Source organism: Electrona antarctica (assembly GCF_951216825.1).
Source record: "Electrona antarctica genome assembly, chromosome: 12".
NCBI classification, from domain to species: Eukaryota; Metazoa; Chordata; class Actinopteri; order Myctophiformes; family Myctophidae; genus Electrona; species Electrona antarctica.
The window spans coordinates 8,653,574-8,679,519 of NC_136793.1; the positions used below are offsets into that span (position 1 = coordinate 8,653,574).

General features: G+C 43.4%; 1 protein-coding gene across 1 annotated transcript; it reads left to right on the forward strand.

The window, feature by feature from the left end:
• The first annotated feature begins 1,352 nt into the window (after window positions 1-1,352).
• LOC306934183 (uncharacterized protein) lies at window positions 1,353-25,788 on the forward strand. The gene is made up of 6 exons (XM_079516709.1): window positions 1,353-1,465; window positions 3,696-4,518; window positions 19,436-19,630; window positions 22,952-23,021; window positions 23,386-23,628; window positions 24,130-25,788. Exons 2-6 carry the CDS (start codon window positions 4,111-4,113, stop codon window positions 24,405-24,407), a joined length of 1,194 nt encoding a protein of 397 aa, XP_079372835.1. The 5' UTR covers window positions 1,353-1,465; window positions 3,696-4,110; the 3' UTR covers window positions 24,408-25,788.
• Window positions 25,789-25,946: the final 158 nt, after the last annotated feature.

Consider the following 25,946-nt stretch of genomic DNA (forward strand, 5'->3'; position numbering starts at 1 on the left):
TTTTTGTTATACACTTGTATATACATTTCTGGCTTGTGACAAAATACTGCAGGATATTATGCGGAGAACTTTTAACCCAGAGTCCAGAAGGGTATTGTCTATGGAAATATGCATTGAAATCGTAGTGCCAAAGACGTGGGAACGAAACCGAATGAAAAGGGACCTCGCAGCACGGCCTACTTGGGCTCATTAGGTCCACTGGCAGAGGCTGACCAGAGCCTTTTGTGGTGGTTCTGAACCAGTGTTTATTTCGTCGACTAAAAAATTAAGACGAAAAATGTTCGTCGACTAACCTTTTTTCACTGACGAAAACTACATGGAAACTAAATGAAAACTGATCTATGATGACTAAAACTAAGACTAAATATACTGACAACAAATTAAAAACTAGCCAAAAATGTTAGGGAGGGACTAGTGGACAAGAGATCCACTATAAGTCATTTTACACTTGGTTGCATGCTGAAAATAGCCGATCTACAAGTCCACAACGACGCGTTGTGAGCTTGTAGATCGGCTCTTTTCAGCAAGTGGAAAATCATTACGACGGCATCAAGGCCCGCCAAAATACATTTTAGTCGACTAAATCAACTATAGATTTAGTCGACTAAAACTAGACTAACAAGACATTCCAGGTGACTAAAATATGACTAAAACTAAATGAAGTTTCATTCTAAAGACTATGACTAAGACTAAAATAGAAATGTGCTGCCAAAAACAACACTTGTTATGGACAACTGTGCATCTGTCCCACTCGACACTGTGCACTGCACTGCACTCGCGCGCGCGCGCACACACACACACACACACACACACACACACACACACACACACACACACACACACACACACAGAGATCGGACTTGGTGCATTTATAGATCCCAGTTCGAGCCCGGCCGGATTCCCCCATGCAGCCTAATGTGTGTGAATGGAGGTAAAGGTGTGTGAATGTGTGTGTGAATGTAATGCACAATCTATGTAAAGGTGTGTGAATGAGTGAATCTATGTAAAGTGCTTTAGATAAAAAGCGCTTTATAAATGCACCATTTAGTGTTTTTCACTCAAGCATAGCTTGCCATAGAGCTATGGCTGGTTATCCATGCAGTAATGAACTCAGCCCACTAGGTGGCAGAATCACACAGGAGAAAACGGAACACAGTCTGCGTTTACGTCTAGACACACTACAGACTACAACGGAGCCTCAAAGTCCAAACAAAAAAACGGCACACAATTTTGTTTTTTTATTTTTGTTTTTTCAACACTGACCCTAACATTCCAAATCCTAAACTGTTTAAAATAGTCTAATCATTTTATCATTCTCGTTTGATTGAGCCTAAGAGCGACTAGTGAGGTCTCGGTAGTATCAGTGTTGCATGCTGGGTAGTGACTGTAGTCAAAGTAGTGTTTATTACAGGCCAAACAAAGCAGCAGTTCTGTGTGTGTCGTGTCTACAAACTCCTCCTTTCAGGTACAGTGTTGTAGCTTAATTAGGATAATTAAGTGTGGGGAATGTATTGTCATTGTCGTGATTTTATTATTGATTTGTACCATAATGCAGTCTAATCTATTGTGAGATGACAGACGTGTTGTGTTGTGTGCTAACGCAGTGGTTTCCAAACTTGTCCATGTCAAGGACCCCCAAATCGACACTCATTAGCCCCCATTTGAAAATATACGCCAAGGACCCCCTCCCCCCATGATAGAAGATTTTTACGACTCTACCAGTGATTCTCAACCATTTTCAATTCAAGGACCCCCAGTTGCCCCCCCCCCCATTTCTATCTCTAGGACCCCCAATGTAGCCTATATTGTAAAATGAATGTTAATTTAACTCAAGAGTGTACAAATGGAACCAAATGGACCCGTTAAACGGGTCCATTTGGTTCCATTTGTACACTCTCTGAGTTACAGACCCATAAGGGTCCATTTGGTTCCAAACGATCGTTTAGCTGGGAGTGGGGACCCCCTGGAACTCCCTCAGGTAGCCCTGGGGGTCCCCGGACCCCACTTTGGGAACCACTGTGCTAACGGAAATGATGTGGATAGCCCATTATTGACTGTCAATGTTTGTTGTCATGCTGTAGCTAAACTGTAGCTACACGTGGCTATGAGAGTTTGATTGATTGATTGAAAATTGTATTAACAGTTTGCAGAATTACAGTACATTTCAAGCACAAACTCAATACAAAGGCTGTTAACTGAGTGGACGACCCAATTAAGCATTACACTTGTTTACAACCGGGTCCACCATGTTCAATTCATCAAAAATAATAGAAAACGAGTAAAAGAGTATAATGATACGTCAGTAGTTTCCAAAGTGTGTTCCGGGGACCTCCATGGGTCCTTGAGGGAGTTCCAGGGGGTCCCCATGCTACATGATAGTTAGTAACCAAATGGACCCTTATGTGTCTGTAACTCAGATTGTACAAATGGAACCAAATGGACCTGGTTCCATTTGTACACGCTCTTTTTAAGAAAGTACTGCCGAAGCAGACAACCCGCAACACTCCAGGTTAGAACAAAATCCTTACGGTGCAGCTCGAATATACAGGTTGAAATGAAGAAAATGCCAGCACTCATTGCATGTCCTTTTCACATTTTTATTCTAATTACCTCTGACGAGAGTTGATAACGAACGCGTTTCGGCCTGTGTGGCCTTTATACGAAATTTTTTACATATTTTTACAATATAAATTATTGTGGGGGTACCAGAGATATAAATTCCATTACATGGGTGGTCCGTAGACTAATGCATGTCAAACTGGGGGTCCTTGAAATTAAACGGGTTGAGAATCACTGCTAGAGCCGTAAACATCTTCTCTTATGGGAGTCCCGACTCCCTGGCATACATCTCTTCAAATGGGGGTCCGTGGGGCTAATTAGTGTCAATTTGGGGGTCCTTGACATGAAAAAGTTTGGGAACCAAGTGCTGCTATAGGTGAATAGTCACGTTAATTAACCGAAGAGTTAATGTACTGCAGTGTGGTTTTTGGCAGCAAATTTAGATTTTAGTTTTAGTCAGTCTCTTCACATTTTAGTCACCTGGAATGTGTTTAGTCTAGTTTTAGTCGACTAAATATAATACGACTTTAGTCGACTAAATCTACAGTTGATTTAGTCGACTAAAATGTAGTTTGGCAGGCCTTGATGCCGTTTTAATGACTGATTTTACACTTGCTGAAAATAGCCGATCTACAAGCTCACAACTTATACTGGATCTCTTGTCCACTAGTCCCTAACATTTTAGTCTAGTTTTTATTTGTTGACGAAATTGTCGATATTTGTTTGTCATCATGGCTTAGTTTCCATTTAGTTTTAGTCAGCGAAAAAAGGTAGTCGACGGACATTTTTCGTCTTAGTTTTAGTCGACAAAACAATACTGGCACCGAAGTCTGACGTCAATATCGGTAGAGGGCGCTATAAGTCCATGGGTTCATGTACTTATTATTTGCATTGTAATCCCCATAGGGGGATTTTAGTTTGCCTCATATAATAACTGTTTGAAAAATAAACATGTCATCCCGGCCGTTTCAAGAATCAACTGACTGAGAGACAGACTGTAACATAGATGAGTGACTGACTGTTGTAAACGATACAGAGACACCTCCCTGACAATAACGCAGAGACAGCTTGTTTATTTTTGGACCACAATGCTTATATGAAACCATTTTAAGATGAACCCATGTTTTTCTCCATAGAGACATTACTTCCGTGAACCAGGCAGAACCAGGGGATGAGCGAGTGATCGACGTCAGGACTTGGGTGCTCTATAGCCTGGCGGGGGCCAGACCTATGGGCCAGACTCCTAGCGGGGATTCACTGAAGATTCCTCCCCACATATCAATCTGGAGTCGGACCCCATTGGCAGCTTGAAAAGTGGGCGTAAGTAGTTGCCTTGACAGGCAGACCCATCTAGCCAATCAGCGTACATCACAAATCTGACGTCATTACAGCGCGCCACTCTGCTCCTCAGTTGAAAGACCCAAAGACCCTGTGGAAAGACCGCGCTAAAACAAGTTGAAAGACCCAAAGACCCAGTGGAAAGACCGCGCTAAAACAAGTTGAAAGACCCAAAGACCCCGTGGAAAGACCGCGCTAAAACAAGTTGTAACCATGTGGGACGTTAACTATATCTGCCGTCTTTGCAAAGACAACCTTAGATATAATGGCGCAGTGATGGTGCGTAACACCACTCTGATATGGCAACGGGGAGATTCCAACGTATTTCAACGTCTGGATGCAGTCGGCGTGACGTTGGAACGAACGGAGAACAAATCGTGTCGAGTTTGCAGTAAGTGTGTCCGGTCCATTAAGGAAATAGAACAATCCATGCTGACCATCCAAGAGTGGAGGCGTTCAGAAGAGACGGATTCAGACGTTGGCGTGACGGAAAAAAGACGGCGAGAGTCTCCGCCGAAGACGCAGAGGAAGTTGAGAAGAAGAAGACCTAGAAGAGGTCTCCCCGCAACTCGCACATCAGAAAGAGCAGGCATGCCCCCCCCTCGACACATTGTGACAGAGGTAAGTTGTGGTCAGTGTTGTTTTCGTCGACTAAAACCAAGACGAAAAATGTTCGTCGACTACCTTTTTTCACTGAGGAAAATTAAATGAGAACTAAGCTATGCTCACTATAAGACTAATTATACTGACAATTTCGTCAACAAATAAAAACTAGACTAAAATGTTAGGAAGGTACTAATGGACAAGAGATCCAGTATCAATCATTTTACAATTAGTTGCATCCTGAAAATAGACTATCTACAAGCCCACAACACGTCACGCTGCAACACGTTGTGAGCTTGTAGATCGGCTATTTTCAGCAAGTGAAAAAAAACATCAAGGCCCACCAAAACACAGTTTGTTCGACTAAATCACCTGTAGTTTTAGTAGACTAAAATCTTATGATATTTAGTCGACTAAAACTAGACTAGCACTAAAACATTCCAGGTGACTAAAATGTGACTAAATGTAAACTATTCAAGAGACTATGACTAAAACTAAAATCTAAATTTTCTGCCAAAAACAACACTGGTTGTAGTAGGCATACCACAGACGTGAAGTAAATCAGCTAAGATGATGTACTAGGGCAGGGGTCCTCAACCCGTGGGTCACGACCCCCCGGGGGGTCGCCAAATTATTTTGGGGGGTCCCCAAAAAAATTAATGAATGGCTGGAAAAGAGAAATGAAGGGTTTACATAGTACACATGCATAAACTTTCCTTAATGATTATATCTGGTTTCAGTATTTATTCTTGATGTATTTTCACTATTATTATGGTTATTGTAGCGGTCAATTTGTATTGGGGGTGGGGTGGGGAGGGGGGCGGGGGTCACGAGACACGGCCAAAGCATTTCTGGGGGTCCCCGGCCAAAAACGTTGAGAACCCCTGTACTAGGGCAGCTGTGGCTCAGGAGGTAGAGCAGGTCGTCCAATGATCTGTGGTTCGGCGGTTCGAATCCCGGCTCCTCCTGTCCTGTCCACATGTGGAAGTGTCCTTGGGCAAGACACTGAACCCTACATTGCCTCCAATGAGTCGGTCGGTGTGAGCTCGCCATATATATAATATTAGTTTCGGTTCGTCCCGTTTGTACTGCGCCAGGTCGCACCGCGCCTGTTCGCGCAACTCATAGCGCGGCACCGAGTGCCGCACTACAAGCTTGTAGTTCTGCTATTATTTTTTAATCGTGAAAATGTGGCACAAATCTTTGAGTGAAGGTTTTGCTTCTGGGGGGGTCCCCTGGAACAACATATTTTCAGATGGGGGTCCACGGCCAATTACATATAATCTTGGGGGTCCTTGTTTGAGAACGACTGATGTAGAAACATGGGTTTTTCAGAAAACTGTCAGGATTTAGAAGACAATTTTGTAGAATTGTTCCCAGGTCAAAATGGGTTAAAAACAATTCATTCCAGTGCTGTTGACCGTGGGCATGTTGTATTACAGACAGAAACTGCACTTAACCCATTTTGGGCGGGAACCCCCTTTGGTGTTTTAAGCATTATGTTATACTTTAGCTATTGAAAAATAGCAGATATACAAGCTCATAGCGCGCCACTCGGCGCGCTACGAGCTTGTAGGTCTGCTATTTTTTTTAAATCGTGAAAATGTGGCACAAATCTTTGAATATATATTTCAGAGCGAACATTTTTAATTACAATATTGGCTTCTGGGGGGGGTCCCTGGAACTACATATTTTGAGTTTTGGGTCCGTGGCCCAATAGAGATAATTCTGGGGGTCCTTGACATGAAAAAGGTTGAGCACCACTGACATAAAAACATGGGTTTTTCAGAATTTTTTTTTGAGGGAAAGTGAGCTGCAAGTCCACAGAGCCATCCTGGAGCACAGGGACTTTAACCCATTTAGACCTGAGGACGATTCTACAAATGCCTTCTAAATCCTGACAGTTTTCTTGAAAAACCCCATGATTCTATGTCAGTCGTTCTCAAACATTTTCATGTCAAGGACCCCCAAAAATATATGTAATTGGCCTCCGACCCCCATCTGAAAATATGTAGTTCCAGGGACTCCCCAGAAGCAAAGACTTGAGTTAAAAACGTTCACTCTGAAAGAATATATATTCAAAGATTTGCACGACATTTTCACGATTTTTCAGGAATAGCATACCTACAAGCTTGTAGATCTGCTATTTTTCAATAGCTAAAGCGTAACATAATGGTTAAAACACAAAAGGGGGTTCCCGCCCAAAATGGGCCAAAATGGACCACTGACATAGAAACGTAGGGTTTTTCAGAAAACTGGATTTAGAAGGCATTTGTAGAAACGTCCTCAGTTCTTAATGGGTTAATATATTAAACAATCATTAAACTCACCAACAGCTGTAGAGCAAGCTTGAATTATCGATTCAATCTTTCATACAAATCCACCGTAGACATGTTCTGAGCTACTTTCTGTCAAGAAATTATGTGCAGGTGATTCTTTTTCTATTGTGTAAGAGTTTGGAAGCGCTCGTCAAAGTCACTGAACGACCCTGTGTATCACCTGCTTCTAATTAATGCAGGAGGCAGCAGCAGACCCGTTAATAAAAACGAGTGCTTCCAAACTCCAACACTTAAAAAAATATATAATGGCACTGAATTTCTTAGCAAAAAGTAGCTCATAACATGTCTAAGGTGGATTTTTATGAAACAAACACTCACAAACACAATGTTGGTGAGTTTAAGGTTGTTTAATACAAGCATATCGGAAATTTGATTTGGATCAATGGGTTTTCAATGGAGGGTATTGCAACTCTAGATTCAACCCACTATAAAACAAAATCTAGTGTTGCAAAATGCGGCTACAGCATCAGGGCTGCTAACTTTTCAGAAAACCTTGGAGTGAGAACTGGTGGCGTGTGCAGTATATTATTATTTAGATCTTTAATGTAAAATGAAACCAAATGGACCCTTATACGGATCCATTTGGTTTAAATTATTGTTAAACATCTTAATTTGCTTAAAGTCTACACAATTAGAGCATGTAGAATGACTAGAAGTTTGGGCCACTCCGCGACCCTCACCTCTGGAGCCACGCCTATGTGGCAACACCGATCTGACTGATATGGAGTAGCCTGGCTTGGCCAGAATCAGTGTTGTTTTCGTCGACTAAAACTAAGACGAAAAATGTTCGTCGACTACCTTTTTCCACTGACGAAAACCAAATGGAAACTAAATGAAAACTAAGCTATGATGACAAAAAATAAGACTAAATGTGTTGACAATTTTGTCAACGAATACAAACTAGACTAAAACGTTAGGAAGGGACTAGTGGACAAGAGATCCACTATAAGTCATTTTACACTTGGTTGCATGCAGATTTTCAGCAAGTGTAATAACAGTCATTACGACGGCATCAAGGTCTGCCAAAATACATTTTAATCGACTAAATCAACTGTAGGTTTAGTCGACTAAAATCGGTAAAGTCGACTAAGTCGTTGGGGCGAACGGTTATCGAGTTACGTGGATTACAGACGTACACACACACGTGCACACAGAGAGACTTGGTGCATTTATAGAGACGTTGTGTCAGAATACCCGTTCCAACCATCTGTCTCTTTATGCCCATATATGGAGATGTCTTTATCTGTCTCCTGTGCCCATTTTATTCCTATATATGGAGTTCCGTCAGGCTTGCCCAAATATGGAGTGTTGTGATGTCAGGCATGCCCAAATATGGAGTGTTGTAATTTCAGAACAGGCCAGCTCCATATATGGACCCTGGACAGGGGCCCTGTCCAGAGCCCGGCAGAGGCCTTTTGTGACGGTTCTGGACAACCGTGGGTCCGACCGACTCGACACCCGGCACTGCACTCCCTGTAGGGGTGTGGAACACGCATGTCGAACTGTAAAATTTGAAGTCGGTTCTCGAGTTACGTTGATTACAGACGTACAAACAGACAGACATACAGAGATGTGGTGCAACTGCATTTATAGATAGGTAGGTAGGTAGGTAGATACTGTAGATAGATAGATAGATAGATAGATAGATGCTGCGAGAGTGAGGTCTAGCCAACACCAACTCGGGATTCCTGGATCACTGCCCTCCACAATTTCCTATCCAACATCAGGTTCTTGAGCTCTGCAGTGTTGTTAGCCAAGCTATCACGCCGCAGCACGTCTACTTAGGTGGTACGCTTCTTTCCCCTCCTTCCTTCTCTCTCTGACTTTGTCCGTGACCCGTGGTAGGTCCCCATAGAGGTCCACATTTCTGATGCGGTCCGTCCATGTGACACCTAGTGCCATTCGTAGCATTCTTGTGCAGACACTGGAACAACAGAAGCTGACTCAGAAGATCAAGGCGATCGAGGAGGCTCATGTTAACCGGAAGCATGGCATGAGCTGATCAATGCCATCTCTGGCAGAAACTCCTCTCAGACTTCCAAGATCCGGGGAGACAATGCAGAGGAACGGGTTTCTGAAGCATGGTACCAGCACTTCAAAACACTCCTAGGTAACCCGCCTGCAACCGAGGATGAGGATGATCCGATCTGACCTTCCCATTCCAGATGGACCATTCACCCTGGATGAGTACCAGAAGGCCAAGGCTACGATCAAGTGCGGCAAGAGCTGTGGGGAGGATGGATCGACACCAGAGGTTCTGAAATACGTGCCCATAGACGACATGGTGCTAGATTTCATCGACAAAGCACACACGTCTGGAGAGAAGCCGGAGCTATGGTGCACAATGAACATCGTTCCAGTACCAAAGGCAGGTGACCTCGCCAAGACGGACAACTACCGTGGCATCAGCCTGAGCTCACAAGTCGCCAAGACCGCTAACAGGATGATCCTCAACCGTCTTAGACCAATCTTAGACCCTCTAATGAGAAACTCACAGAACGTCTTTTCCGCCCAGAACGAACAACAGTCGGGCAGATACTGGCACTGAGGAGGATAACGGCAGTGATCACCTTCATTGACTTTTTTAATTTATTTACCCAGGGTAGTAGCTGAGCACAAGTGCTCTTTTTCAGCAACGCCCTGCACATAGTAACACACAGACAGACACACATTAAAACCTGGGAGCTGACCAGTACAACCACAGTCTTTTACTGTTGGCCACTAAGCAGCTCCACTGGGGTTCAGTGCCTTGCTCAAGGGCACTTAACTTCAGCGGTGTTGGGTGAGTGATGTTTAATCACTTCCCAACCCAGATTAGTCCTGCCCGTCCGGGGAATCGATTTTTTTTTTTTGCAATGACAAATTTGTCTGGTTTCCAGGCTATACAGCAGTGGTTCCCAAACCTCTTCATGTCAAGGACCCCCAAATTGACACTCTGTGTGGAGTGGAACCCCATTAGAAAATATATGCCAAGGAAACCCCCATAAAATAAGATTTGTATGGCTCTAGCAGTGATTCTCAACCATGCAGTTTAATTTCAAGGACCCCAGGTTTGAGCTGAATTGGGCCATTTAATGGCATTTCTATCTCTGGAAACCCCAATGTATATTGTACAATTAACTCTGAGAACCATGAGAACCAAATAAACCCTAACCGGTCCATTTGGTTCCATTTGTACACTCTCTGAGTTACAGACCCATAAGAGTCCATTTGGTTCCTAATTATCATTTAGCTGGGGACCCCCTGGAACTCTCACGGACCCGTAGGGGTACCCGGACCCCACTTTGGGAACCACTATACAGTATATGGAGATATGTCCTTGTCCCTTTCATGGGCATACATCGAGATCCACCATGTCATATGGCCATATAATGGACCTGGCCCTTTTTGTGCCCATATATGGAGCTGAGCGATTACTGATTACAGTAACTATCGCCAATGAGTCAGCGAGTGACATCAAAGTGACAAGGAGTGATGCTACATTCCATCACAGTCACCTACAACAATATATAAGCAGAGCTGTCTCCATAACCCTCTCAGAGCATTTAACCTGCTTTTCTGTGGCAAAGTTCCTTTCTAGTCAATATAGTTGACAAGTTGAGTCTCTTTGAAGTCGCTCGTTCCTCGCCTGCTAGCGGAAAAAAAGGACAGATGATGTCATCGAGTGATACAGAGCCATTCTGTGGATGGACAATGGTAAATGCGGAGGAGGGGTGGGATGTTGAGACTCTGGGCTCAGAGAATGCACTGGAACATGGTGGGACAGACCTCCCAGAGACCACTAGCGCTCCAGTGATGGAGCCAGAGCTACAGAAGCCATCACCTGCTGAACCCTCCTCCTATGACCATTTGGACATTGCGACTTTAGGAGACGTGAGAGGGGATGAACAGAGGGAGTACATTCCCACTACTGTGGCCATGGGTATAGCCACCACAACCCTACATTCAAAGATTGCAGACCTTGAGGGCCAGAATGCAGACCTCAATGACAAGAATGCAGATTTCGAGGACCAGATTAATCTTGAGGAACAGAATGCACACCTTGAGGAACAGAATGCAAACCTTGATGACCAGATTGCAGATCTTGAGGACCAGAATGCAGTCCTTAAGGACCAGAATGCACACCTTGAGGAACAGAATGCAAACCTTGAGGACCAGAATGCATGCCTCGATGCCCAGATTGCATACCTCAAGGACCAGAATGCAGATTTCGAGGACCAGATACAATGCCTTGATGACCAGAATGCACAAGTTAAGGACCAAAATGCAGATCTTCAGGACCAGAATGCAGATCTTGGCAACCAGATTGCATGCCTCAATGGCCAGAATGCAGATCTTAACGACCAGAATGCAGATTTTGAGAACCAGAATGCACAATTTAAGGACCAGAATGCAGATTTTGAGGACCAGAATGCACAATTTAAGGACCATAATGCACACCTTGAGGAACAGAATGCAAACCTTGAGGACCAGAATGCAGATTTTGAGGACCAGATAAAATGCCTTGATGACCAGAATGCACAAGTTAAGGACCAAAATGCAGATCTTCAGGACCAGAATGCAGATCTTGGCAACCAGATTGCATGCCTCAATGGCCAGAATGCAGATCTTAACGACCAGAATGCAGATTTTGAGAACCAGAATGCACAATTTAAGGACCAGAATGCAGATCTCGAGGACCAGATTACATGCCTTGATGACCAGAACGCACTACTTAAGGACCAGAATGCAGATCTTGAGGACCAGAATGCACAATTTAAGGACCAGAATGCAGATCTTGAGGACCAGAATGCAGATCTTGAGGACCAGATCGCACGACTCAATGGCCAGCATTCACAACTCAAGGACCAGATGTGCAGGCTGGTCCTTATGTTGTGCAATGAACAGAATGCACAACTTAAGAACCAGAATGCTCTCCTTTATGACCACAATGCACTTCTTCAGAACCGGATTGCAGATCTCGAGGACCATGTTACATGCCTCAATGGCCAGAATGCAGATCTCGAGGACCAGGTTACACGCCTTGATGACCAGAATGCACAGCTTAAGGACCAGAATGCACGCCTTGACGGCCAGGATGCAGCCCTTAAGCACCAGAATGCAGATCTTGAGGACCAGAATGCAGATCTTGAGGACCAGAATGCAGATTTTGAGAACCAGAATGCACAACTAAAGGACCAGAATGCAGATCTTGAGGATCAGATAAAATGCCTTGATGACCAGAATGCACAAGTTAAGGACCAAAATGCAGATCTTCAGGACCAGAATGCAGATCTTGGCAACCAGATTGCACGCCTCATGGTCCAGAATGCAGATCTTGAGTATCAGATTGCACGCCCCAATGTCCAGAATGCAGAATGCATTCTGGACATTGCCAACCAGAACGCACTACTTCAGAACCAGATTGCAGATCTTGAGGACCATGTTACATGCCTCAATGGCCAGAATGCGGATCTCCAGGACCAGGTTACACGCCTTGATGACCAGAATGCACAGCTTAAGGACCAGAATGCACGCCTTGACGGCCAGAATGCAGATCTTGAGTATCAGATTGCACGCCTCAATGTCCAGAATGCAGCCCTTAAGGAGCATAATTCAGATCTTGAGGACCAGATTGCACGCCTCTATGGCCAGAATGCAGATCTTGAGTATCAGATTGTACGCCTCAATGTCCTGAATGGAGACCTTAAGTACCAGAATACCAACCAGAACGCACTACTTCAGAACCAGATTGCAGATCTTGAGGACCATGTTACATGCCTCAATGGCCAGAATGCGGATCTCCAGGACCAGGTTACACGCCTTGATGACCAGAATGCACAGCTTAAGGACCAGAATGCACGCCTCTATGGCCAGAATGCAGATCTTGAGTATCAGATTGTACGCCTCAATGTCCAGAATGGAGACCTTAAGTACCAGAATACCAACCAGAACGCACTACTTCAGAACCAGATTGCAGATATTGAGGACCATATTACATGCCTCAATGGCCAGAATGCGGATCTCCAGGACCAGGTTACATGCCTTGATGACCAGAATGCACAGCTTAAGAACCAGAATGCAGATCTTGAGGACCAGGTTACACGCCTTGACGGCCAGAATGCAGACCTCAACGACCAGAATGCAGATTTTGAGAACCAGAATGCACTGCTTGAGAAGCAGAATGCACACCTTGAGGACCAGAATACAGATCTTGAGGATCAGATCGCATGCCTCGATGACCAGAATGCACTACTTAAGGAGCAGAATGCAGATCTTGAGGATCAGATCGCATGCCTCGATGACCAGAATGCACTACTTAAAGGAGCATTGAGTGATTTAGAAAACCACCCAGTCCGCCCCAGTGACAAAATGTGTACATGCACACACTCTACAGTGGGGGGAAGTGCAACAGGCCAACAGCATGTGCCCCCACTCGATCATGATTGGAGGAAGGCCCCTCTCATCCTGATTGGATGAAGGCTTTGCCACCCGCCACCAAAACTGAAACTAGGGTTTTTTGACCCCAGGGGCTGACTGGGGACAGGGAGGAACTCCTTATATGGTCAGCACACTCTATGGTAGGGAGGATTATCTTAAAAAAAATAAAAAAATAAGTGATATTTCAATTAAGTGAAATCACTGAATATACCTTTTTAAGGAGCAGAATGCAGATCTTGAGGTATATAGACATGCAATGTGGGCCTTCCCTCCCGAGACCACCAGGCCTGTGTCTACCTGGCTACCAGTACCAGGTAGACAGGACTATTGAGAAAGGCCCTGGCCACCACCTGTCACCAGGTTGCCCACAGACTGGACCTTTCCTTGTGGAACCTGACAATGCGTTGATACTCTCTTTGCACTCTCATGCACAGACCTGCTGCTAAAGTACACCTACGTTTTACCACCTTGACCTTATGGCTCTTTCTGGAAACGACACGAACGATGGAGCTTGCACAAAAAAAAGTTTCACCCACTTTACACCTGCAAACCTGCGATGTAACAATCAATGGATTCTGCGGCGGTGGCGTTCCATTTTCTGAGGTGAATGCTGGACAAAAGAGGAGGAAGACAGACCAGCTGAGGAGCTTATTGCCAGCTATTTACCATGACTAGGTCCATCTGCTTGGGAACGATGCAAGTTGGAAATCAGGAGCGTATGCCCACTTGGTCATGCAATACCGCTATAACCGTTGTATCCGTCTATGTCCTTGTCCCGTTTATGCCCATATCCAATTCAAAAATAGCAAAACAAAAAACCAAAAAATAAAACGCGATTCCAAAAATTACCAAAAAATTAATAACATAAAAAAAAGAAAAAACATGGGGGCACGGTGGCACAGTTGGTAGTGCTGTCGCCTCACAGCTAGAAGGTCCTGGGTTCGATTCCCGCTCGGGAATCACATTAGATAATTGACACAGGGGTGAAAAATGGGTTACAAAATCGTGGGATAAAAATGTATTTAAAAAAAACAAAAGAAAACCCAATAACTAACAAAAACAAACTGAAATGACAGGCAAAATGCCCTTAGTTTTAGGTTTTGTCAATTTATGAGCTTTAATCTATTTATTTCACTGTAGTTTTACACCAGCTGTCGGCTCCACCATATGGCACCTTGCGGTCCGTGACGTCACTCGTTTACAATCTGACAAATACCCGAACGTATATAAAAAAATCACACCTGTGTGAAGTGAGGGGCGCTCTTATCATCTTACAACATCAATTACAACATAATGTTTGTTTAAGCAACGGGTGCTAATGTTTGTTTTAGTCCTCAAAACAAACATTAGATTTCTCTTTGTCTGGCGTTTTCTTAAACAAGCATCGTTGAAAAACGAACATTAAAGCTGTATATAGGAGGCTGTAAGTGAGGGGCACTAAATATATTAAAGTCTAACTCATGTTGATTAGGTGATGTAATGGTGATGTAAAACAAACGGTGCCAACACAAACATTAAACGCCATTAACAATAAAGAGACAATATGACGTAATGAGGCACAATATGACATACATTTTCCCTTCATTGTTAATGGCGTTTACAAAGCAAACATTGAACTAAAGACAAACATTAAACCTGTGTATAGGAGGGGCTAGTGCCCCTCAAAAAAAAACTACCTACGATTTTGAATAAAATTGAAGCAAATCCGCTCTAGAAACGAATTAAAATGATCTGGGAAAAAAACCTAAAAACCCCTAGATATTCTGTCATACGCCAGGGACTCTGAGTATAGCCGCTCCAGTGGTTCCAAAACTATTTCATGTCAAGACAAATTAGCCCCGTGGACCCCCATTTGAAGAGATATGCCAAGGACCCCCAAAAGAGAAGATTTATTTTACGACTACCCATTTAATTTCAAGGACCCCCAGTTTGACATGCATTAGTCCAGGGGTCCTCAACCCGTGGGTCGCGACCCCTCGGGGGGTCGCCAAATTATTTTGGGGGGTCCCCAAATTATTTTCCAAAAAAAAAAAAAGATTTTTATTTTTTTTCCACAATTTTTCAAAAATAGCAGACCTACAAGCTCGTAGCGCGCCACTCGGTGGCGCGCTATGAGCTTGTAGATCTGCTATTTTTAAATAGCTAAATTATAACAATGCTTAAAACACCAAAATGGTTTAAGGTTATTGTAGCAGTCAATTTATATTGGGGGTCGGGAGGGGGCGGGGCGGGGGTCCCGAGACGTTGCCAAAGCATTTTCGGGGGTCCCCGGCCAAAAACGTTGAGAACCCCTGCATTAGTCTATATACGGACCCCCATTTAATGGCATTTCTATCTCTGAGACCCCCATTTATATTGTAAAATCAATGAGTGTACAAATGGAACAGAATGGACCCATTAGGGTCCATTTGATTTCCATTTGTACACTCTCTGAGTTACAGACCCATAAGGGTCCATTTGGTTCCTAACTGTCATTTAGCTGGGTACCCCCTGGAACTCCCTCAAGGACCCCTGGGGGTCCCCGTACCCCACTTTAGGAACCACTGCCGTAGACAGCGCAGATGTGCCATTAACCCATTGAGACCTGCGGAACCTGATTCTACAAATATCTTCTAAAGCCTGACAGTTTTCTGAAAAAAACCCCTATGTTTATATATGTCAGTGGTTCTGAGTAGAAGTAAAAGTACTGGAAATTGGTACTCAGAACTGCAGCCTCACTCCCAACCTTCCGCCGTGGTCTGAAAACCCACCTCTTCAGACTCCATCATGGCCCGTAGCACTTGCCCTATTGCCCCAACAATTTTATGTAGACTTAGATAGCATTTTATGTAGACATATAGCACTATAAAGCAGAGGTCTGCAACCTTTATGAAATGAAGTGCCGGGGTTTTATTTTCTAGATAGTCGGTGTACTATGTCAACATTAATTTTAATCGACACCTCAACAAAAACATATTTTGATATTCCACGAATATTTTCTTTCACATTATTATAATGATCATTAGACATTTTAGACTATAACCCATTCATTTGCAATAACCACCAGACTCACTCCCCAGTCAGAGTTCAGAGTTTTAATGAATGTAGAATTTGGATGTAATTACAAATTTGAGGGACATCATTTATTTGATTATTTTTAAATAGTTTATTTTAAATCAAAAATCCTGTCTCACACTGAGCCAGTGATCACCCTCCTTTGTGCCAATGGTTGCCTTCCCCTGCTATAAAGTATACATGCATAGTTCCAATGGTTGCCTTCCCCTGCTATAAAGTATACATGCATAGTTCCAATGGTTGCCTTCCCCTGCTATAAAGTATACATGCATAGTTCCAATGGTTGCCTTCCCCTGCTATAAAGTATACATGCATAGTTCCAATGGTTGTCTTCCCCTGCTATAAAGTATACATGCATAGTTCCAATGGTTGCCTTCCCCTGCTATAAAGTATACATGCATAGTTCCAATGGTTGCCTTCCCCTGCTATAAAGTATACATGCATAGTTCCAATGGTTGCCTTCCCCTGCTATAAAGTATACATGCATAGTTCCAATGGTTGCCTTCCCCTGCTATAAAGTATACATGCATAGTTCCAATGGTTGTCTTCCCCTGCTATAAAGTATACATGCATAGTTCCAATGGTTGCCTTCCCCTGCTATAAAGTATACATGCATAGTTCCAATGGTTGTCTTCCCCTGCTATAAAGTATACATGCATAGTTCCAATGGTTGTCTTCCCCTGCTATAAAGTATACATGCATAGTTCCAATGGTTGCCTTCCCCTGCTATAAAGTATACATGCATAGTTCCAATGGTTGTCTTCCCCTGCTATAAAGTATACATGCATAGTTCCAATGGTTGCCTTCCCCTGCTATAAAGTATACATGCATAGTTCCAATGGTTGCCTTCCCCTGCTATAAAGTATACATGCATAGTTCCAATGGTTGCCTTCCCCTGCTATAAAGTATACATGCATAGTTCCAATGGTTGCCTTCCCCTGCTATAAAGTATACATGCATAGTTCCAATGGTTGCCTTCCCCTGCTATAAAGTATACATGCATAGTTCCAATGGTTGTCTTCCCCTGCTATAAAGTATACATGCATAGTTCCAATGGTTGCCTTCCCCTGCTATAAAGTATACATGCATAGTTCCAATGGTTGTCTTCCCCTGCTATAAAGTATACATGCATAGTTCCAATGGTTGTCTTCCCCTGCTATAAAGTATACATGCATAGTTCCAATGGTTGTCTTCCCCTGCTATAAAGTATACATGCATAGTTCCATTATATAGATATTATACTGTTATACCGTCAGACGGACATTATTTTAATTGCTCTCCTAGATGGTGCAGGAGATGGTGGTCGATACAAATTACCATTGACTAGGGCCGAGCTACACCAGGCTTTTCAAAGCGCATGTGCGGCGTATCCGCGTATTGGCCGTATTACGCGCAAGCGCTTGGTGTAGCTTGGGCAATTATACTTAATCATACTTAATTATATGCACGTGGCCGATGGGACTAACATCACCTCCTGACTTGTCTCATTCTTCTTTTTTTTACCTAACTAATTAGTTAGTTAAGATCATAGAGAAAACTTTTTTTTTTAATATAAAAGTTGAACCGAGCAGTTGCAACCACTTACATTAACCCATTTAGGACTGAGGCCGATTCTGAAAAACCTCATGTTTCTATATCAGTGGTGCTCAACCTTTTTCATGTCAAGGACCCCCAGAATTATCTGTATTTGGCCACCGACCCCCATCTGAAAATATGTTGTTCCAGGGACCGCCCCCCCCCCCCCCCAGAAGCAAAGATTTGAGTCTGAAAGATATATATTCAAAGATTTGCGCCACATTTTCACGATTTTTCTAAAATTGCAGATCTACAAGCTTGTAGCACGGCACTCTGTGCCGCGCTATGAGCTTGTAGATTTTTCAATAGCTAAAGTATAAGATAATGCTTAAAACACCAAAAGGGGTTCCCGTCCAAAAAAAGTACTGCAGTAGAGCAATCCCCAGATATTACATGGTACAGATAAGACGGCTCTCTAGGTCATCCTCAGACCAGTCCTCCATCACAGCTTCGTGTTATCACCAATTCTCCATACATCTGGCCAGCTCGTTGGTGCTTTGCGTTCCTGGGTCTTGTGTTATATATGTGGGACGTCCTCGTGTGTTGGTGCCCACAGCACCAATTTGCTGCTGGCTGGCATAGATAAGACACTATGATATTGAATGTCCTGGTTCCATTGATTCCATGTCTAAAGCAGTGTTTCCCAACCACACTTTTCATAGCCAAAAAAATCCCAGGGCACACCTAGATATACGGGGGGGGGGGGGGTATAATTTATATATATATATATATATATATATATATATATATATACTTTTTACACACACACACGCACGTTTTATTTAACAAAAATATTTGTAATATTTATATATTTTATTTCCTGACCTACCAATGTGAATACAATTGCTTTCATCACGTCACGCATGATCCATAAAGTTTGAGTGCATGCAGTGCACTTTGCACACACACAGTCACTTTCTGACGTCACTGCATGCTAGAGTCTGTGTTGTGTGTGTGTGTGTGCCCGTGTTGCTCGCAATCTGGACACGGTGAATCACACAAACAATGTTTGTTCACGGCAGTCAGGCAAGAAAGACTTCCTAAAGTTTCCATAGCTTCTCTCTCTTGTGTCGTCTCACTCGTCTGCCGTACTTCTCGACATGAGTTCAGCTGTATGTAGCTCCGCCCTGGCGATTTGTAAGCCCATCACTGCCGCTTTTGCAACACAGTGTGGGCTTGTAGGTCAGCTTAAAAGACAACAGCAAAAAGCAGGCTGGAATGCGCAGAGGCAAGCGGTGTTTATTTTTATACAGTACGTGCCAGGAGAGTAGGTGATCTCCTCATGTAAACAAAGCCATACATTAGAATTTCTATGGCCGAGGGTTGTTAGGCTGGTGAGGATAACAACAACCGCAGGTAGCCCAGTATCTATTGCTATCGGGGGAGGGTCGGCCGTCGGGGTTACTTTTCTTCCTGGAAATAAAAACGTCTGGGTTCCGAGGCTACTTTTGTTCAAATCAAACGGCACACCTGGCCATTTCAAACGGCACACTAAAGTGCCGCGGCACACAGGTTGGGAATCACTGGGCTAAAGTGTCTCTTCTCAGTCTGCAGATTCTGAGGACCAGGCTGAGAGTGAACTCCTGATTGAGAAGGTGGAGGGGGCTGCAGCGATGCATTGGGGGGCTGTGGAGACCAGAGAGACTGGCTGGGAGGCCTTCACCGGAGGAGATAGCAGCTCCCCCTGTGGCCTGGAGGACCACAGTGACGGGGAAGTGACTGCTCATGCCAGCGGAACAGAGGTAAGTGTCCTTCCTTTTTGAAAATGCCCATAATGACAGGGTCAGACCACAGAAAGGTAGACGCCTCTTCCGGCTCTGGTGCTTCACAGAAGCTTCTGTGTGTGTCACAGAGCGGACGTTCGGGTCTGACAAGTGCCGCAAAAAGATGCGCTGTGATTGGCCAGTAGTCACTTGAGTTTGATTGATTGAAATATTTATTAACAGTTTGCAGAATTACAGTACATTTCAAGCACAAACTCAATACAAAGGCTGTTAACTGTGAGTGGACGACCCAATTAAGCATTACACTTGTTTCCAATAGGGTCCACCATGTTCAATTCATCAAAAACATTTAGAGACGTACAAATAGACACTTCTATATAGACAAAGAACAGAACAGGAATTCATCATAATGGAGGTAAAAAAGGGAAAAGAAACATATACAGTGAGGGAAAAAAGGGGTGGGCGGTGGGGGGGATTCACGTTCAGCTCCGATCATTTGTTTGTTTTCCTTGGAGGAGCTGCGTTGGGTCCCCAAGTCGGCTCCGTGGCCGTACCTTGAGTTGGCTGTGTGGCCGTGACCGTCTCTTGTGTTGTCCTTGTGTTGGGTCCCCAAGTCGGCTCCGTGGCCGTACCTTGAGTTGGCTGTGTGGCCGTGACCGTCTCTTGTGTTGTCCTTGCGTTGGGTCCCCAAGTCGGCTCCGTGGCCGTACCTTGAGTTGGCTGTGTGGCCGTGACCGTCTCTTGTGTTGTCCTTGCGTTGGGTCCCCAAGTCGGCTCCGTGGCCGTACCTTGAGTTGGCTGTGTGACCGTGAGTGGCAGCGTGGTGTAGCGTGCCTTGTCCTTCCACACCTCCTCCCCAGAGTGTAAATATTGTTCCGCCCTCTCGTCGACACACACACGGCTCCTACAACCAACTGCAACTTCCACTGAGGCAGCTACTGTATGTGTTTTTGTTTTTAAATATCTATGGGTCAGACATTTAAGGGTTTTTACGGCAAGTGCGTCTCACATATTTTTCTTGCCCTGTAGGGGATACCGTTGAACCTATTAACCCGAGCTGTCTACGCTCGTGTTTCCTCTAGACTAGGGTTCTCAACTTCTTGAGAAGTAGTAGAAAACTGTTCTCAACAGTTTTCAACTTTTACTCAAGTACATTTTGAATTCTGGACGTTTACTTGTAACAGAGCATATTGCTACATTGCAGTATTCATACTTTTACTTAAGTAAAAAACTTACTTTTTCTACTAATGTGAAATGTAAACTTTCACACTCATTGTCTCCACCAGGGAGAGAGTATGTTTTGCACTCTGTCCGTCCGTCCGTGTGTCCGTGTGTCCGTCCGTCTGTGAACCGCTAATCTCCGGCACCATTAACCCGGTCGATGCCAAATTTTGCACACACACTCCCTGGATGCCAACGATGAACCTCTGCCCCAGAACGGCCTGTTATAGTGCCACCAGGAGGCCGCTTTGTGCAAAACATGTTTTTGGACAGTACACCTACAGATTTTGTCCAAACATCACGCAAATTGGTACACAGTCTCTCTAGAGCCATTCAACGAAACGGGTCTTTCAGATTTCTCAGACTCCATCCTGATTTGCTAAGATTGGCTTCCAAAGTTCGCAGGAGTGCTCAGTTTCAAACAAAATGCTGCAAATCATGAACACATCGTGTGATTTCCGTGAAATTGTGCACGCACATTCCCACTAGGCCGAGGAAGAAATGCCACATGGACATTTTCAACTCAGCCTCATGGTGGCGCTATAACTGGCCGAAAAGTGTTTTTACCTCTAACTGCACGGATCTGTGGATAACTTTGTATGCCAACTCCCTAGAGGCCAAGGAAAAACCTTTGCCTGGAATTTTTCAAATCTGCTCTTTATAGCGCCACCAGGAGGCCGACACATTTTCTAATAATACTCCTTCAGATTTTATCCAAATTTCACGCAAATCGGTAAACATGCTCTCCATAGCCATGTGATCAAGACGGGTTTGTTTGATTTCTCATAATCCACCCTCATTGGCTACGATTGGCTTCTAAACTTTCAGGAGTAGCCCGCTTTGTACCCGTTTTGTACAAATCGCCACAACTACTCAACACAGTGTCCGAATGTGGTGAAACTGTGCATCCATATTCCCACTATGCTTTCGAATAAATGCCACTTGACCGTTTTCAAATCAGCCCCATGGTGGCGCTACAACAGGCCAAGCCGCGACACACACACACACACACACACACACACACACATTGCTCCTAAACATTTTGCCAAACATCACACACACACTCCTATCCTCCTGGTGGAGACCTGTGCCCAGAAGGGCACTTTTTCTAGTTTTAGCTCTAGTTTAACCCATTCAGTACGGGAACCCCTTTTGGTGTTTTAAGCATTATGTTATACTTTAGCTATTGAAAAATAGCAGCCCTACAAGCTCATAGCGCGGCACCGAGTGCTGCGTTAGATCTGCTATTTTCGAAAAATCGTGAAAATCTGCCTCAAATCTTTGAATAGATATTCTTTCAGAGCGAACGTTTTTAACTCAAATCTTTGCTTCTTGGGGGGTCCCTGGAACAACATATTTTCAAATGGGTGTCCGCGACCAAATAATTTAATAATTTTTGGGGGTCCTTGACATGAAAAAGGTTGAGAACCACTGACAGAAACATGAGGTTTTTCAGAAAGTTGTCATGATTTAGAAGACAATTTTTAAAAGTTTAGCTCTAGTTTTCCATAGTCCACTATGGAATCGTGCTATCGTGCCAAAACCCCCATACATGGGAAAGCCCCCATATATGGTGCCCAGGTCTCGTGACATCACTATGATGATATCTGATAATCATAGTCATAGTAAATGTGATCTGCTGTCGCAATTAAGCCCATATGGAAGCCCACATATGTTGATCTTTCCCCATCCATCCTTCCTCTTCCATGTCTCCCTTTTGACAGGTATGTTTGACTGTCTCCCATACCTGTCCAGTCAAACTCTAGACGGGCCCGCCCCAAAGTTATTAGTGCACGGCAGCCGGCGAAAGCTGGAGTTCTCAACAGGCCTGCAAATTAAGGCCTGGCCCTCATCAAACCCTGTACACTCAAGAGAATGTCCCCGCTATCACCCTTAGATCTCCATATATGGAGCTGACCTGTTCTGACATTCCATATGTTAATCTGACCTCATCAACCTGTGTGTGTGTGTGTGTGTGTGTGTGTGTGTGTGTGTGTGTGTGTGTGTGTGTGTGTGTGTGTGTGTGTGTGTGTGTGTGTGTGTGTGTGTGTGTGTGTGTGTGTGTGTGTGTGTGTGTGTGTGTGTGTGTGTGTGTGTGTGTGTGTGTGTTGTATGAAGCTGCTGAGTCAGGACCTGAACTCTGCTGCCCCCTGGAGGATTGCTGCCTGCACTGTTCCCATCTTCGACTGTGAGTAACGCACACCAATTGGTTTCATTTTACGCTCTCAAGAGTTACATTTTTGTTAATCATCTGCATTACTTAATTTACAAGACGTCTATTAATTTACAAGACGTCTATAGTATAGACGTCTATACAATACATACAATTTGAGAATGTAGAAGAATTGTTTTTTTGATCGTGTGCCTGTTATCTCTGCTAATGGTACCAACATCAATACAGCATGGATTTTTTTATTTAGTGTAGCAGAAGGCACATGGGTCTGCTCAAAATGAATCCTATCATTCATTACAAAACAAATTGGTAACTGGGAGAATTGATGCTACCCAATCAGAAAACAGTTTCTCTCTGTGATGTGACATCCTCTGTCCAGGTCTCCAATTCCTTCCTGTATGCAAAGAGGAGGTTTCCTATGAACATCAGGAGAGGATGGGTGGCAGTCTGGTCCAGGTGAACCTAGAACCTCCACAGATTAAAGAAGAACAGGAGGAGGGTGGTGGGTCAACGTTGACATTACTAGCAGTGAAGAGTGAAGATGATGAAAGTGGAGAGGCGGAGCAGTATCCAGCCAGCACCTCAACTGAAGCTTGCACACACTACTGGGTACCAACCACAGGTGACCAACAGCTCCTCTCTTCACACGGTTCTGAATCTGAAGGCTTTGATTGTATGGTTTGTAACAGACGCTTTGTTTATGAAAGAAATCTGCAGAAACACATGAAGACTCACGGGGTAAGGCCTTTTGTTTGTGAGGTTTGTTGCAGAAGCTATATTTTTAAAGCACATCTGAAGACACACATGAAGATTCATGTAAGGCCTTATCGTTGTAACATTTGTAGTAAAGGCTTTAAACACATTTTTTATCTGAAAAAACACAAGATTATTCATACAGGGGAAAAACCCTTTACTTGTACAGTTTGTAGCAAAAGCTTTGCAGTTAAGGATTATCTGAAATCTCACATGACTACTCATACCGGGGAAAAGCCCTTTGCTTGTTCAATCTGTGGCAAAAGCTTTTCATTTAGTTATAATCTTACAACCCACAAGCGTATTCATATGGAGAAAAAGCCCTCCTTTCCCTGTACAATTTGTAGTAAAAGCTTTAATTATATTGCAGGTCTGACAACGCACATGAAGACGCATACAGGGGGAAAAACCTTTACTTGTACAGTTTGTAGCAGACAAGTAAAACATCTGAAAAGCCACATGAGGCGGGTTCATAGGGAAAAACCCTTTGTTTGTACAGTTTGTAACAAAAGCTTTGTTTTAGAATCTTATCTCAAATCTCACATGAGGATTCATACAGGGGAAAAACCCTTTACTTGTACAGTTTGTAACAAAAGCTTTGTTTTAGAATCTTATCTCAAATCTCACATGAGGATTCATACATGTTAACCCCCTTATGGCTATTGACGTATTTGACGTAATTAATTAAATAAAATCCCTCATTACCCTTGACGTAAATGACATAATCGTTTCATTCCCTATAATCGGGGGCTTAATGCAGCAAAATGTAGCAACCTTTAGCTTGTTTGGCTAATGGCCGATGTAATCTACCTAAAACCGTCCGAAATCCACGCGTGCACGCTCTCTTTATGTGCATCGCTGCGTAAAATGCGATATTTGGGGCTTGATTAGAGCTTAATTTGACTTGGTTATTAAAATAAACGATGATAGCTTAGCATCCCGGACATCTGACTGTGTAACACAGTGAAGAAAGCTAGCGGATGTTGTGATCCGTTGGACAGGAAATGACATCGCCAGATTCCCTCTATTCGGTCAAAATTGGCATAATGGTGAAGTTACCACCACCATCAGGACTCGGTGTCTAATACTATATGATTACCGTGTTAGAATGAGATAGTGTGTATGTCACAGATTTTTCTATTGGCATTAAAATAATGAATTAAACATATGAATAGTGCAGGTAGAAGGCACAATCCACTGTTAATTAGGGTTGCCATAAGAGGGTTAAAAGCATGGGGAAATTGCTTGTTCATTTTGTAGTGAAATATATTCTTATATAAAATGTCTTCAATCCGAAAAGACACCGAGGATTCATGCAGGATAATAACCTTTACTTTTACATTTTGTAATCATGACATTAAAAAAAAACTTTCTGTATATGCACAGGAACATTCATACAGGCTATAACAACTTATAGTTTCAGGCTGGCAAATGTTTAGAACAAAATACATCTTTTCTTTTTTTGATTTTTTTTATATATTTTTTTTTCTAGAGGGACAGACAGTCGGCTGACAGGTCAATTTGCTCAGATACATGACGTAAATTATCCATTAATTGTCAATGGGATTTAATGTTTGTGTTAGGACAGAATCTACACCAGGGCTGGGCAACTTTGACGATGGAAAGAGCCACTATATTTCCACACTCTCTAGAGGGCCATATATTACTGTCGTAGTAAAAAATAGCCGATCTATTTTTGCTATATTCGAATTGGAATCCTGAAAATTAACATTTTTATGTAATTTCAAATTCCTCTATTTATACTTGTGTTGAGCAATGAGCTACTAATTTAGACTGAAGTAATAAAGCGGGTCATGTTTGCATGTTGTGGAATTGTAACAGCTGAAACCAATACTATATCAGTATTCTGACATTAACCTGAGGGCCACATTAAGTGAAGGTGGGGGCCGCATGTGGCCCACCCCTGATCTACACTATAGCTGTATATAGGAGGGGCTAGCGCCCCTCAAAACGGGGTCCGTACCTCTAAGAATCCATCTTCCTAAATTGCATTAAAATTACTTCTATACTATCTGTTTACTCAATCTGTTTCTTGGTGATTTGGCAAAGGAATAACATGGAGTCTCATTTCACTTTTTTAAGTAGCACACATTTCCGGAGTATCTCATGTGGTCTAATGTCAGTTTGACCTCTTTGAGGAGAGAGTCCAACTGTATCCCTATATCG

Coding starts and splice junctions, on each gene's coding strand:
- LOC306934183 (XM_079516709.1), top strand. CDS start 4,111: ATGTGGGACGTTAACTATATCTGCCGTCTTTGCAAAGACAACCTTAGA. Junction 4,519..19,435: donor CTCGACACATTGTGACAGAG/GTAAGTTGTGGT, acceptor GTCTCTTCTCAG/TCTGCAGATTCTGAGGACCA. Junction 23,629..24,129: donor CTACTGGGTACCAACCACAG/GTGACCAACAGC, acceptor ATTATATTGCAG/GTCTGACAACGCACATGAAG.